Source organism: Aristolochia californica, unplaced genomic scaffold (assembly GCF_029961685.1).
Source record: "Aristolochia californica isolate CCGP_79_NKW_82.1479 unplaced genomic scaffold, dmAriCali1.0.hap1 SCAF_5, whole genome shotgun sequence".
Classification (NCBI taxonomy): Eukaryota; Viridiplantae; Streptophyta; class Magnoliopsida; order Piperales; family Aristolochiaceae; genus Aristolochia; species Aristolochia californica.
In genome coordinates, this window is record NW_027182214.1 from 45,595,456 (window position 1) to 45,611,065 (window position 15,610).

The 15,610-nt window shown below is 42.7% G+C and overlaps 4 protein-coding genes across 4 annotated transcripts; 1 reads left to right on the forward strand and 3 right to left on the reverse strand.

The window, feature by feature from the left end:
* Window positions 1-1,012: 1,012 nt before the first annotated feature.
* Window positions 1,013-3,025, reverse strand: LOC137966720 (NAC transcription factor 25-like). Its single transcript, XM_068813411.1, has 3 exons — window positions 2,752-3,025; window positions 2,312-2,631; window positions 1,013-2,132 (listed from the first exon to the last, which is right to left on the reverse strand). Exons 1-3 carry the CDS (start codon window positions 2,933-2,935, stop codon window positions 1,569-1,571), a joined length of 1,068 nt encoding a protein of 355 aa, XP_068669512.1. The 5' UTR covers window positions 2,936-3,025; the 3' UTR covers window positions 1,013-1,568.
* Window positions 3,026-6,448: 3,423 nt separating this feature from the next.
* LOC137966052 (NAC domain-containing protein 72-like) lies at window positions 6,449-8,101 on the reverse strand. Its single transcript, XM_068812511.1, has 3 exons — window positions 7,839-8,101; window positions 7,418-7,686; window positions 6,449-7,253 (listed from the first exon to the last, which is right to left on the reverse strand). The coding sequence occupies exons 1-3, from the start codon at window positions 8,008-8,010 to the stop codon at window positions 6,717-6,719; spliced, it is 978 nt and encodes a 325-aa protein (XP_068668612.1). The 5' UTR covers window positions 8,011-8,101; the 3' UTR covers window positions 6,449-6,716.
* A 788-nt stretch (window positions 8,102-8,889) lies between these two features.
* Window positions 8,890-10,253, forward strand: LOC137966579 (photosystem II repair protein PSB27-H1, chloroplastic-like). Its single transcript, XM_068813254.1, has one exon. It carries the CDS (start codon window positions 9,297-9,299, stop codon window positions 9,837-9,839), a length of 543 nt encoding a protein of 180 aa, XP_068669355.1. The 5' UTR covers window positions 8,890-9,296; the 3' UTR covers window positions 9,840-10,253.
* A 2,560-nt stretch (window positions 10,254-12,813) lies between these two features.
* Window positions 12,814-13,634, reverse strand: LOC137965486 (probable 2' cyclic ADP-D-ribose synthase BdTIR). Its single transcript, XM_068811748.1, has 2 exons — window positions 13,159-13,634; window positions 12,814-12,925 (listed from the first exon to the last, which is right to left on the reverse strand). Exons 1-2 carry the CDS (start codon window positions 13,632-13,634, stop codon window positions 12,814-12,816), a joined length of 588 nt encoding a protein of 195 aa, XP_068667849.1.
* Window positions 13,635-15,610: the final 1,976 nt, after the last annotated feature.

The following is a 15,610-nucleotide window of genomic DNA, read 5'->3' on the forward strand; positions in this document are numbered from 1 at the left end:
AAATTATGAGCTTGCTGGAGACTTTTGAATTTTATAATTACCCTAAAATAAAAAAAAGTGTTATTCGTTGTTAAAAGAAATTCAATCTGAGTTTTTACTTTTACATTACAGGGTATAAACGTCCATAAAAAAATGTCAATTACTACTATTAAAGTTAAAAAAGTACTTTTTAAAGTTTTTATTAAACTGAATATTATTTAAAATAAAGAGGGTATAATAAGTCATGTATTAAGTAATATGAAACGTCAGCTTATTGTTGCAATGTAAATGCGGGCGAGCAGAGAGCAGAGCATCTGAGAAGGAGATGTGGATAACAATGGCTTTTCATTCCGTAACTAGGAGACAGTGATTTGAAGCGTCTGCAAAAGGCTTTTTGTCCGTTTTCTCCAGAAGGGCAAGTGATGAGAAAAGTTGGGGCCCTATTTCAATATCCAATCGGGTGGGTGATCATGATGGCCTAGAAGGCCTACTGCAGCCCATTGCGGTCAACATATGTGACAAGCCGGGTTGCTTTGGGATTAGAATATACTTTTGTCACGTCTAATCACTCACTAAGAGAAAATGACCCCCACAAAATCTCCAATTTGGAGATAATAACAAGGGTTGTTGTGACTGATTATGAGAGAGGACAATCAGGAAAAGCAAGAATGGATCGATTCACAGTAATGAGACTGCTCTGGAAGCATCATCTCTTCTCCACCACCACCACCACCTTTGCAAACTTTTCCAGTTCCAGTAACCATGAAAACCCATCGTTCACATCAAACCCTGTTGATCAATCGGGTTTCTTCCACTCTCTTCTTAACACGTCTTTGCTTTCCACTACCCACATACACAATACACCCTTTCTGATCCCTTCTTTTGTTTTAATCCATAACGCACAAATTCGGAATCCATGCAATCGAACAAATACGTTTCTTAAGCTAATTATGCTACCTCCGGCCACTGGTCGGCTCCTATTACCGCTACTGATCATAAAAATCTATCACTGTTAGTGACTGAATCCCCAGGATCATTTCTCAGTCATCTTAATAATAAGTTTACAACAACAACAATAACATGAATTAATTATGCTATTAGAACGACCCCCTAATATAAATTAAACAGAACCACCAGATGATATTCAGTAATATTAACCCGTGCAATAGAAATAACTGATAAGAATATGGTATGATATACAATAAATCATGTACGTCTTCTTCTTCTTCTTCTTCTTCCTCTTCTTCTTATTGATTGATTGATCGCCACCTAACCTCAAATTGGTCGAAACTGAAACGGTTCGATCCGACTCTTTTCTCTTTCCGTTTTCATGCTACATGACACCATAGACCTACAGATGTCGGCGTCCAAAGCGTCGGCAGTATTTAAATCTTCAACTTCCTGACGTCCATCTCCACTCGATCCATCATCATCATCCTCTGTTTCTTGTTTTATCTTTTACGGCCTCGCGATAGCGTAGCGTAGGCTTGAAAGACGTTGGTAACATTTCTGTAGTCTAATGCAGTGATTGAGTATAGAAAGATATATAACAATACCAATGGGTACCCACGCCTATGCGACTATCGGATTCAGGAGCCCCAGTTGATGCCGTAGAGCTGGTATGGTTGCCGGAAAATACCGTCACCGACGTTCCCCAGAAGCGTGTGATGGAAAGGAGCTGAAGGCTGAGGAATTTGGTTGAGCAGGGTGGTGAAGGAGTTGGTGCCGCCGCCGACAGAGGTGTCGCTGCTAGAGTTCAATCTTTTGTCCGAGAGTGACTGGATTCCAGTCTCCGACTGCCAGTAGGGAGAGGCGATTGCCCGCTTGAGTGGGAGCCGTCCGGCATGTGGAACCAGCGAGAGGTCGCACTTGGATGCCGTGGATGAGGAGGTCCCTCCGACATGGGATGCCGAAGCGGTGTGGATACCTACGTCAGAAGCCAGCAACCCTTGGAAGAAGCTCTCGTCGCCGTCGAGCACGGGTCCGTAGCTCGGTTTCTGCACTAGTTGAGGATTTGGATAATTAACTAGCCCCTCTCCGACTCGGGGAAGAGATGCAGCAATCATTTCGTCCATGCAATCATCCTTATCAATCTCTGTGGGCCTATGGGAGTTGTTCTTCTTGTATATCCGGCACAAGACCCAATCGTCGAGCTGCCATATATCATGGACAGAAGAAGAAACCAACAGAATTGCTTAAAGGTGATGTTGAGGAATTAATTAAACTGTAGATTATATATATACTTATATATTGACGTTGTCTCGTTCCGATTCTTCGAGAGCAAGCAAAACCAGTAATTAAAACCTGTAGTAGCACACAGTTATATACTTACCCTGAGAGAGGTCTTCTTAGACATGTCAGTGGTGGTGGTGGTGGAGGGATTGGTCTTGTTGCCGCCACCGCTATCTGCAAGTCGATACTCATGCATGATCCAATTGGTTTTAACACCTTTAGGAGGTCTACCTCCATAGAACACCAAAGCCTTCTTGACTCCGACTTTCTGATTTCCAGCGGCGGTCAAGATGGGCTTATCTGTGCCCGTGGCCTTCCAGTATCCGGAGGTGGCTGCACGGTTAGGTCTCGCTCCGTTTGGATACTTTCGATCTCTGGGACTAAAGAAGTACCACTCTTGTTCTCCGAAGGTAGCCTTGCCTGCAGAAAGTAGTGAATCATGAACCGACTAATTGAGAAACTGAAGAAGAAAGTCGAAAAGGCAGGGGAAAATTTAATCAGGGGTCGCAGATGGATTCGACCAGGAGCAGAGTTGTATACCTGGAAGCTCCCAGGGATCGAATTTATAGAGATCAATATCAGCGATGATGGTGACGGGAAGAGGGGCCGAAGAAGCCTTCTTCTTGAGGTAGTGGACGACCAGCTCTTCATCAGTTGGGTGGAACCGGAAGCCTGGTGGGAGCTGTGGCTGGGGCGAGCTTGAAGACGAATCGGTGCTCTCCATATAGTAACACAGCTAGTTGTTGAAACTTGGAAGAAAGAAATTGAGGGGAGTTCTCTTTCTTCCTTTGTAGAGAATCAGCAACGGATGTGAGAGATGGGAATCGGAGGAGGGGATGGGGAGTTTATTTGTTGAACGAAAGAAGACAAAATAATTTCTCTTTTTATAAAGAGAAATAAGAAAATTAAAAATAGGAAAAGAAGAAAGGAAGCGCATGTGCGGGTTTGCTTTATAAAACGGTTACGGGGCAAGGGAGGTATTGATGACGGTGGCGGGGGGGAGGGGCGACACGGGATACGCAGAAGCCGCTACTATACCGAACGCCCACCGGACAACCAGAGACGCGTGTGAAAACGTGTTTGTGCTCAGAGAAACGCCACGATGACACGTGTCCATACGGACCACGAGTTTGGGCCCTGTTCTGTATATGGCCCTGCTGGTGGGTTCTACCTGTGTGTGTTAAAAAAGCATGAGCCACATGAGTCTCATGAGTCTGGACTCGGGAAGAAGTTGAGGAACGTGGATGACAAGTGAGAAGCTTACTTATATTAAGAACAACAGAAAGATCTAATTTCTTGCTGGTTACATGTTGGCGCAAGCTCAAGTATAAATCAGAGTGGACATTGAAATAGAAAAACAGGAGACAATAGTTGGTCTCTCGTTCTCCCCCCCTGAATCTGATCAATCCCGTTAGGGTAAGGCAGGGTAGGATCAGTAAGAGGATTGGCATTCTTAGTCTATGGTAACATAATTGAGAGACGACAAAAGGAGGCTGCCATCAAGATAACAAACACTGCTACCTCCATCAAATCACTGGAACATGCCTCTGCCTTTTTACACAACTCTTCACAAGTATCGTCTATGAACCTCTACATATGCTTACTCGGCTTTCCCATCTAAACCTACGAACACGTACGTTTGCCAGGTTTTCTTAGATTTCCATTTCCATCAACAGAGATGGGATCCTATTCCCCTACCGCCCCGACTTGGCTACTCAGATCCGCCTGTCCAGCCGTCTGGAATCCATTTTTAACCTTCTACCCGGGAGTTGTTTGTCGGAGCACCGGCACTGTATCAATCCAACAAGTAAAACTTTATGCGAGTCATGTTTGTTTAGCAGAAAGAGAAGAGATGAATGAGAATAGTGAAAACAAAAACAACAAAAGATTTTTGTGATGAAAGGTGACAGATACAGATTAGTATGTTTCAAAATTTACCGTTTAGTTTGTATACAAATGTTGCAAGAAATTAACAACACCAGATTACTAACAGTGGTTAATTAGGAGGGGGATTCTGGAAAGGGTTCCGAGTGAAGGACTAACGTCAGTTTGGTACGGATTGTTCAAATAATTACCTACTTTTCACCTCCAATCGTCATCAACATTTGATCTCGACAACACCAAGACAAGGGCGATATTTGTCTCATGCTATAACTTTGAATTTTCTCTCTCAAGTGCCAAGTTTCCTTGAAAGCGAGTCAACTCAATTTACATTATCATAACTTAAATTTTGTTACATAATTTTTTATTTCTCTTACCTCATTCTCCATCAGCATCAGTGAAAGGCATATGCTTTCCCTCTGATGTTTAATTCCCTTGCTCTCTCCTGATTAACTTTTGCATGTCATCTTCTTTTGGTAATATCAATCCTTCGGTTTCACACCCAATCGATAATATTTTCTAGGTCTCCTCTTGCCTCTGCCGCCGGAAACCCATCTCAATCTCTTCAAGAGAAGTTGCAGGTTTCACGCTAGCTATACCATCTTCATCGCAACATAACGTATAGGTTTCGTTAGGCCACAAAATGTAATTGCATGTGTGACAGCCGTGAACTGGGTTTCTTGAAGAAGAAATACAGAATCAGTAGAAAAAAGAACCGTTAAGTCATCGCTTTTCTGTTACCATTTCATCCTACTCTGCCGTTGAGTGGTAATAATATAATGCGATTTTGGGACTACTACATCTTTCTCATAGGATAAATATATGTTCACACCATTTCCTTCCTCTGCTCTACCGTCCATCGACAATCATGAGACGAAGAGCATACAAGGTCTTACAAACTCTGGAAGGCCTTTGTTCTTAAGCAGTAAGTTTGATTAGCTTCGTGAACCTGATGCTTCAACCGAAAGTGGAAGTTGTTGCTACTTCTTCTAACTGGCACACAGTACATGATCAGGCACAAAAAAGATAAGCACCTAGGAAACTCAAAACACGGTACCTCATAATAGAGAACTACACAATCTATTCAAGGAAAGAAAGAAGAAAAAAATGAAGACACGAAGGGAAGTAAAATATTGAGAAGTTGGGACAATATTTAATTTGATCGTGGAGCAGAAGATGGGAAGTAGTAGTTTCCCATATATCATCCAAGTTATTAACCTGCAGAAATTAAAGATGGGAGCAAGAGACCGCAATTTAGAGATGGAACCTGAGATTTGTCGGTCTATAAACTAGACGTGGTCTTTGGAAATTTGAGGGAACTAAGGGACAGAAGGAAAACGGGATGGCGAAATAAAATGAGAACTCCGTTCCTTTTAGATATTAGAATGCGTACAAATGTGGGTAATCAAAGTGAAGAGAGAGAGAGAGAGATGGCTGAATTCCAGAACTGAATTGGGCCTTCTTGCAAGAAAGAAGAGAGAAAGAACCTGCCAGAATACCCATGCCACGCTCGCCAAATAAGGGCCACGTGTTCGATTCGTTTTCTCCTTGTTCCAGGGAGTATTCTGGGTTTGACGTCATCGCATGCGTTAACATGAGTAAGGTGGCGTCCCAAAAACGGAGAGAGAGATGTGGGCGCGGCAGGCAAGGCAACGGCTGGGCGTGGCTAAGTCCATTCTCATTTCTCACCCACGCCATGAACCCCCTTACGTGTAAAATGCCGACAGCCAGATTGCGATGTGCTTTAATCCGAATGAGCCGCCTTTCTGTCGAACTCATCTCTTCTAATTTCTTAAGTCATTTCTTGCAACCTAGTTTTACGCAGAATAAAAACATGACGTGGAAAAACCCAATTCGATCTCAAGTAAGAAAAGTAAGTTGGGCAAATAATTAAGCAGAAACGGACATCACTAACAACAAGTAACGACAGCATAACCCCTGCTCATTCTTTCTTCGGACGTCACACCCATACCGTCTTTCCATCAGATCAGATGGTTTGACTGATCAGTACGTGGCTTTTGAATTTCCTCAAGACCTTCCGCAGTTTCCACGATTTCCATGAAATTCTGGGCATCTGCTGACACAGTCCCACGTTTCCACGTTGCCCTCATTCAACATATTTCGTTTTCTGTTCGCATTTAGAAAAAACACACAAATTCCCACCCCCTAGCTCTCTCTCTCTTTTCGTTCGTATATATTTGTCAATGGTGACTCGCAGTACTCAAAAAGTAAAGAACGAATAATTTCTTCTTAATTTTTCTTTTCAATTGGTACAGTAAAACCTCTTCTCGGCGTGAAGGCTCCATAAGACGATGAGTAACAGTCAGAATTTTTTATTTTTTTTCAACAGCCGCCTTGGTACATTCTGTTTGTAAATGTAGAGCAAACTGAGAGTTTACCCACTAAACTGTACACAAAAAGAGTCAAAAGGTTTTGAACTGGGTAGTAGCCCGTCGATCAAAAAAACGAAGAGCAACATTAATCCCAGTTTAAACTTATGCCCAAGGGCCCCAGAAAGCCAAGGCACAAAGAATCAATCTCCAATATTCGGGCTTTTGTATAGATCAGCTCGTCTGCTGTTCCTCTGTTACGTGCGCTCCTGCCATCTTCTCACGGACGATTAATTACCAGTACCGGTACGCCCTTGTAGAGACAGGGTAACCACTCGAAAAGGAGTCTACCAACAAATTAGGGTTGTCTGTTTTCTGCTGCTGCTGTGGTGGAGAAAGGAAGGTGGAGTTGTCCACCTGCTGCCGCTGACAGATCACACTCTCGACTTCGTCTTCTATGGAGGAGCCTCCGGCCAGTACGTCCGAAGGGGATCCAACTTGGCAGAGGGAGATGGAGGGCATCGCACCGAACCCCTGAGCCGCTTGACTGTTTGGCAGACCGAATTCTGTCGTGTTTTGACCTAAACAGTCCAGCTTTGCGGCGGCGCCCATATTTTGAAAAAAGTGTTTGTCTACGTCTTGCAGAAATTTCATTGAATTCACCCGCGGAAGAGAGAAAAATCTGTCGTCAATTTCTGGGAGTGATTCAAGTACGTCCTCCAGATTGGACGACGAAGATAGGACGTTGTTGCAGTTCTCTTTCAGAGAACCGCTAGACTTTTCCAATCCTGAGTTCTTCTTGTAGATCCGGCACAGTACCCAATCGTCTAACTGAAAGAAATTAAATCAAGAAAAAAGAATTAAATGAGTTCAAAGACGGATGCTTAAAAGGATCAAGTCTATTTTTGTTTCAAAACACACAATTAATGATCCGCTCGTCATATATATGATATAACCTACTAAAATTATGAGGCAGCGATTCCTTCTTTGCTTACCCTGGTGGTTCCTTTCTTGCGGGTAGAATCACAGAGGCGATACTCATGCATAATCCAGTTGGTCTTAGTGCCTTTGGGAGCTTTACCGACGTAAAAGACGAGAGCCTTCTTTATCCCAACCTTCCTTCCTTGTGCTGTGATCACCTTATCGGTGCCGGTTGCCTTCCAGTAGCCTGAACCTGCGACTCTGTTGGGTCGAGAGCCATTGGGATATTTCCGATCTCTGGGAGTGAAAAAATACCATTCTTTCTCACCAAACAGAGCTTTACCTGAGAAACAAATTGAAGTGCATGCGACTCATCAATATGTGAGACAGAGGTAATACATATAGCACATGAAAAAAAAATCCTAAAAAAATAATTCCACCGATTATTCGAAATAAAAAACCAAAAATGAAAAAAAAAAAAAAAAAAAAACTTACAGGGAAGTACCCATGGATCGAACTTGTAGAGATCGAGCTCCTTGATCAATTGCAGGGAAAAATAATGGCCGGCTACTTTGCGGCAGAGGTAATCCACTAATAGCTCTTCATCGGTAGGGAAAAATCGGAATCCCGGTGGGAGAGAGAGCTGTGAAATCGGGTTGGCTTCCATATTGGAGTCTGCCAGCAGAGCAGAGGTGGTGGCAACCGGAAAAGTCGAAACTCGGAAAAGTCGAAACTCAAAACTCCAAGGCAAGGCTAAGACGGGGGGACTCTTTTTATTTATTAGAAGCTTTTGGGATCTTCACAGGGTCGAGCAATTTATAAGCGGAGATAAGTCCGGAAGGAGAAAGGATCCGCATTAGGAAAGAGGAGAAGATATCGACACGTGGACAGGTGGAGGTGAAAAAGGTTTTGACGGGATCTTTTGGTCGTAAGTAAGAGAGGGTTTGAGCTTATCCGAGAATGAAGAAATGGAAAGGTGCATGAATCTGCAAGAAAAGTGAAGATCGGGAGGAGTGACACCTGATGCTTCTACGAAACTTAGTTACACGCGTCATTCTTTGCCAACGGATGCTTCTAGAAAACCAAAATGATTTTAATACGTGTGCAAGTGCCAGCGCAAGCGCACACCTTCACCTTGATTGATAGCGCACGTGGTAATAAGAGACGTCAGCAGGACAGATGTGGCGTGTGAGAGACGAAGCTGAAAGCCCAACAGAAGCACCAAGTCCAAGGGCTTTTGAAACCGATACAGGGAGAATAGGCCCAAGTATCGGATTTTGAAGGCGACCCTGACCTCCATGCTTCTAAAACCGTCTTCTCCTCTTAATCAGGGACTGCGACTGGCCTAAGACATGAAGGAAAGAAGTTTTTTTTTTTTTTTTTAACGCTAATTAAAGAAAATAAAAAACATTAACCCACAAGGTGGAAGTTACTCTGACTTTCAAAAAGCAACTTTGAAACTAGAAAATCAATTGTTATCAAGCTTGGATAGAAGATTTTAAGTCCGATTAAACCCATTTCTCGTTTGGCTTAGGATGTACTGAAATTACAAATATTTTTGACTCTTTAACAGAGGCTTACGAGAAGAAGAGAATCGATCCAAAACTGAAATTGTACAAAGAATTCTAAAACAAAAGGCTGTAAATAGTGCTTGGAGTGAACCATTATTCATCCCCCATTCCAATGACAACAGGCTCCACAAATTTGTTTTTTGTTTCGTGGAAGCCAAATCTCTCATGGAGGTCACTCTCCAGAAGTGTCGCAGTTTCATTGGACTCACACGCTCTGATAGCAGATAAGATGATAAGGCGACGTGGCATTGTGAACGATTCTTCTACCTCTCACACATTCGGAGGACTCCCTCTTCTTCTTTTTTCCGGTTGGTAGTTGAACGAATCTCTTCCTCCTGCCTACTACTGCATTGATCCACTAATCCCAGAAACACAAACACAAATGGTTGCTCCATCTCTTTTAACTCCCAACACCACCTCAAAGCTGGTGGCCTTCATCTCATCAAAATTCACCACCAACCCCATCGGGGCGCGAGGTAGTGCAGAACCGCGGCAGGGTTCGACTAGTTTGAGTCGAACTGGACGACGAGATTTTGTTAGATCCTCTGTTATTCTGAGTGGGGCATCGTCGTTTCTGTTTCCGATCTGTCGTTCGGCATTAGCAGCATCCGATGAGGAATACGTAAAGGAGACGGCGGAGGTTATAAATAAGGTACGGAGCACCGTCAACATGGACAAATCGGATCCTAACGTTGCTTCCGCGGTGGCTGCCCTGCGAGAGGCTTCCAACTCCTGGGTGGCCAAGTACCGTAAGGAGAAGGCCTTGCTGGCTCGGGTTTCTTTCCGGGATATGTATTCCGCCCTCAACGCCGTATCTGGTCACTACATCAGCTTTGGACCAACCGCTCCAATTCCTGCCAAACGCAAGGCCAGGATCCTGGAAGAGATGGATACTGCGGAGAAAGCCCTGCTCAGGGGAAGATGAAGATCCTACTCCATTGGATAGTAATTCTTCATCCGAGGCCAGACTGATTTTGTTTTTTCCACCCACAATTTTCTTTCTCTTAGTACTGTTTCCTGTTAAATATCACGATAGTAGTTCCAGTGGCGCGTCTCGCCAATCTTTGCCATACAGTGATTATCTGTGGAGAGGATTCTCAGATAGGTGATTCAGAAAGCATCCGCACTTATGCCTGTGTACTTTCCTATGTCGAATTTATTCTATTATATCGGTGCTGTAAATAGTGCAAGGGAAAGAAGGTAGGCAGCGAGAATTGCCGAATTGGAATGAATAGATGATTGAAACTGGCTGAGTGCGTGTCTATCTTTTTTGTTTTGTTTTTTCCCCCGTCTGTATTACACTTAAATTGGTTCCTCGTTGAACACTTCCATTGACTTGGGTGGGCACTACTAGCCCATGGGGTTGAAGATCCAACCTTGTCTACCACCTCATCTCCAACCCATCCTCACCGCTTACTATGATCCATTCCATCTTTTATATATCTTTTAAAAAAAAAATATTACATCATAAAAGTATAAATTGTAGCAATTTCTGTAAAATCTTTCTTTAGGGTATTTGACCCGCAGCTCAAGTTCAGATTGTGCCAAGGAAACCCTTACTAGCACAAGTTTTTCCCCCACACCCCATGACATCTCCACCCTGTGGGTTGAGAAGGGAAAACCCAAAACCTTGTGTTTTTTAGTCAAGTCTCGTTGGGTTTTCGTTTAGATGCCCACCCTTACTCTTTGAGAATGATATGAGGTGATATATAAAAGAGATACGATTTGTGTTTCTCTGGATACCCATGCCTTAGTTTCCTTCAGTTCTTCGAGCAGTACTTAGGATCAATCATAGGCGCTGCCAGTGAGCTACTGAAACATGCATCTTTCTGCTGTTAAAAGAAAAGTTACATTTTCGGAATTTGTTTTTCTATGTTAACAAGCAATCAAGAAGCGCATGTCGTCCTTTGTTCTAACTCCTAAGGTACCTGCCGTCTTTGGTTCTTCAGCATAGGTGAACAACATCTCCGTCGTCTATGCATACTTCTTTTATATAGAAAATACAAAAAAATCTGGTCGAAGTTAAGGTCCTTAGAAGGCTTCTGCTTCACGGACACACAGCTGAATTCGCAAGAAAGAAATATGTGTCTTCCTGAGTCGCGCCTGGGACTTTTGAGTAGTCGAGGTAGTCCTCCCAGCCTTCTTTGTCACCGTGACCTACTGGATGGGAGGAGGATTTACCCGGGAGCTGTGCACTTCTTTTATACACTGTCCGTGGTCCTCCTATGCGTGCTGGCTCAGGGCCTTGGCATGGCAGTAGGGGCTCTTCTGATGAACCTCAGGGCCACGTCCAGGTTTAACTCTGTTGTTCTGCTCAACTTTCTGCTGGCATCAGGATACTATTTCCAACATGTACCAGCCTTCATCTCCTAGATCATGTACCTCTCTTTTAACCATTACACCTATAAGCTCTTGTTGATTTCACAGTATTCAGAGAAGCAAACGTACCGTGCAGCTCCGACTATTCTTTTTGCCTCCTCAAAGACTTCCGCCCCATTAAGCTGGTTGGCCGTGACCAAAGAAGCAACCAGCGCCGTGGCTTTGCTCCTCATATTCATCATCTATCGTCTCGTTGCTTAAATGTCTTTCATGGGGGAGGATTGATGCCAAGCCTTAACCAGCTAGAGTTGCGGAGACGCAGGGTCCGGAAGCCGAGGAAAAATCCCATAAAACTCCTATATTTTGAAATCAATTAAATGGTATATATGAATGAACGTGTGTGACTTGTGAGCATAGCCTCACCAATGTAATTCGCTGTTTCTGCAGTTGGAGTTAATGAGGTTCCATAACATTAATCTAGCTTCATACGCATGCCCGCACTGGTTTGAAGTGACTTAGAAACTCCATTACCCGTGGTTGACTGGCAAAGTCATGAAGCCTGAAATTAAATGCTGACTAGCAAGTTATCCCCTCTAATCTCTACGCCATAATGGTTTTGGACGTTGAAGGATGCTGATCTTTTTTATAATTAATTAAGCATATCAAACGGAAGATGTTTCCAAGCAACATACTGAAGCCTGAAATTAAATGCTGACTAGCAAGTTATCCCCTCTAATCTCTACGCCATAATGGTTTTGGACGTTGAAGGACGCTGATCTTTTTTATAATTAATTAAGCATATCAAACGGAAGATGTTTCCAAGCAACATACTGAGATTGTCCCATCCAACAACCTCAGTATTTTGCTCACAATCCTCATGATGTAATCATTCACGATCGATTTCATGAAGGAATTCACTTAAAGAAAGAGTTTTGGAATTAAGCAATTGGGGCAGACGATGGTACCAAAACCTTAGATTTGACATCATTTCATATTCTTAATTTTGACTTCTTCTGGGTCGTGTGTTTTGCAAGAAATCTGATACTGGAAGGGAATCTAAAAACCTCTACTTCTACAACTGCAGCAAAGGCATTGAAAGTTCATTGGCCGGAAGAAAAAAATTATTATAGACTGGAACCGGATTGCATTACGAATGAAGGACCCATTCAACTCATGATTCCATGACACCCTACATCAATCATCTACAGAGTACTGCTTCCTGTTCTGCACAACTTTATACAAGCGAATTGAACTTATGAATTTCTAGATCTCTTAAGAGGAGGCATTAAACCCAGACTTCATGTTTGGAATCGTGATACCAGAAACCATACAAGACAAAGAAAGAAGAAATAGCAGCTACGCTGCTTCTTATTCTCATCATACAGTTACAAATGAATCAGAAAAGAATGATGCTAATTAATTTATTATCTTTGCATCCACCTTGTCTTACATTTTTTTTTTTTTTTTTTGGTGGTTATACATAATTAATGTATCTGATTAGTGGAATCATTTCTAATCTTATGAAGGTGGTTAAAAGATTAAAAGAATGTGAATGAGTGTACTGATTTATTTATCCGCATTCATAGCACAGAATGAAGAACCCTTTGCCTTATATATGTCTCCTTATTTTCTTCTTCTTTCAAGCTCTTCAGAATTATGTCTGCAGTTGTTTTCACCAGATCTGACCAGTTCCTGAGGTCCCCAAAACACAAGGAAAGAAAATTTAAGGTTAAAAAGACGGACGAATCAAATCCCAAGGCAAGAACATTAATGAATGTGACGGCCCTGGCTTTCTTCTCAGACTAACTAGCAGAAATGGTGTCTATTTAACCTAATTCAAATATGCATTCTCTCTTTCTCCGGGGAAGACCATTAAAAGCTTACTGTAGGGAAGAAAGTAGAAAGTAGTGAAACGATAGGCTTACCCACTGCTGGAATCGAATGTGACGCCTACGGTGTAGCTGGCTTCTTCGAGGGCCCTCCGGATCCTGAGCAGATCTTTAGGAGGGCAGCCGGCGCAACCCATGACTCGAACATCCGAAGGCTTGACGTCAAAGAAGATGGGGATGACCTTTTTATTGGCCTCTACCATCAGAGCCAGCTCCTGTAAACAGAAGAAGGACTCGCTGTAACGAGGGGAGAAGAGGGCAACCCCTACCTTACAGCTCCTGATTGCAGAGCCTATACTCTGAACTAGCTTATCTCCGGGTTCCATGCTTTTTTTGTCCAGAAAGGGTCGGAGGTTAAGCTGAATGAGACGGTCGTAAAGTAGAGAAGCGATGGTTTGCTTGGTGTCCACTCCTCGGTGGTTTATGAAGACATCCCACGGCCTCATTTGAGAGACGGAGCTTCTCATATTGGTGGCGAAGGGCGCGGCGTTGCTGGACAAAACGCGCTGCATGGTTTTGAGTTCTTCTTTCCTTAATTTACTGGAGGTTTGGGGAACAACGGATTGTATTTGAGGCGATTCTTGGCCCGCCTCCAATTTTCCAACTAGTGTTTTGAGAAGAGAAGAGAAGAGAAAGAGGAGAAAGTAAAGACGATTGAAAGCTCTTGCTACTTTTCTCTGCCGTTGATGTGTCGGTCTTCAAGTCCGAGGTATTTATACATGCATTCCATTGTTGGATACCCCCAAAATTGTTCAAGCACCGTGTCAGTCGCAATTCAAAGGATCAAATGTCCTCTCTCTCCCCCCTGTGTTGATTTCACCTTCGCATGAATCCATTAAAAAATGGATGTTTGAATCTGCATTTGACGGGGAGGAATTCTATGCTTTTGGTAACGAAAACCTTCAAACACGTACATATGAAACGTCAATACTCCATCCAACACAGAACAGAAAGAGGTACTCGCCGGACATATATCAATTTCCTCTATTTTATACTATATTATCTTACACCTTATAAGACAGACGATTGCGTCCATGTCAGAGTTTCCTTTTTCAAACTCTTACTCGAGGTCCTTCTCTCCCTTCGTTTGATTGGACTCTTTCAACCTTAGAAAGAGTTCTGGAAAATCAATGTTAATTACCCCCAATAAGAGGAAAAATCGAAGTTTGCGTCGTCAGGTCTTTACAAGTTTGATTTGCTTGCCCATATATCACACATGATACGATAAAAGGAACCCCTTGTGTTTGTACAAGCCAAATGGTACGTATGCTACCACTGCCAATGAAACCAGCAATTAGGAATTGCTCGTTTCAAACTAAAACATACGTACACTTTTATTTTTTTCCTATGTATGTTTGATCTACGTAAGGGAACAAAAAAAAAAAACAAAAAATACCGGCACATTCCTTCAACTCGAATTCACCAAGACTTCCCGCCGCCCCTTCTATTACTTCTACAGGAAAGCCTTGCATTTCCTGCATGCGCTGGCCAAGTCGTAGTTAAAACCCAGGAACTCTCGCAGAAAAAGGACCGTTCCTTCTTAGAAAGTGGGAAGTTCGTCCCTCCAAATGCTCCAAACTTGATTCCACGATATCATATTCAAATCAGACGTGAACCCTCTTAAAACCGGACCGGAACAACCGCAAGCTTTTCCTGTGTATCTGTCTATTAAAACTTTTCCCTGTACTGGGTTATTCAATCAATTTGATTTCCCATTGTTGGTCTTACAGACTTGGACTAAACAAACTCCGATGAGAATCAAAGGTAGAACCTGAGACTTTCGTCTATTTTCTTGGGGAAAAATGGAAAGACAAACCGAAATGCTACATTCTCCAGGATAATTCCGTGATGGAATATGAAGTCACTTTGAGAATTCAAGTTGAATAATATCACGATTCCTACGTCTAAGCACACAATTCAGTATAGGAGTTGAATTAAAAGGGTTTTCAGGCAAAAGCATGAAATGGGTGAGCAGAGAGAGGAAATATCAAATGAAGAAAAAGGCAAGCCTTTAATTAGTGAGGCTCTTCTCCTGTTGCAGCAGCTTGACTAAAATTGCCTTCTAACCGCTACAGTTCGCTCTGTTTATAACTTAATATTCTGATTTACAACTGCATATTCGGGACTCGATTATTGTACCGGTGAGCGGCGATAAAATTGTTTGCAAAGTAATTGCTAGTATTATGCCAGCACGGTCCATAACAAAGTGAAATACAAACAAATGACTCTTCTTCTGCAGCTTCTTCTGGGTAGGTACCATCTGTTTGTGGAAGTATTCTAAAGACTAGAACCGGAAACAAAAAAGACTCGTTATAAATAGTTCACTGACTAGGTGTCGATCGACTCACCACTGGTTCTTGAACCAAATGATAGAAACTTCCGACATCAGGAGGTGGTTGACAAGAATCAATCGCACAAGAAATTACATGTAACATTAGCGGCATAAAAAATATGACAAACTTAAAACTGATCAGATGATCTGGGGGCT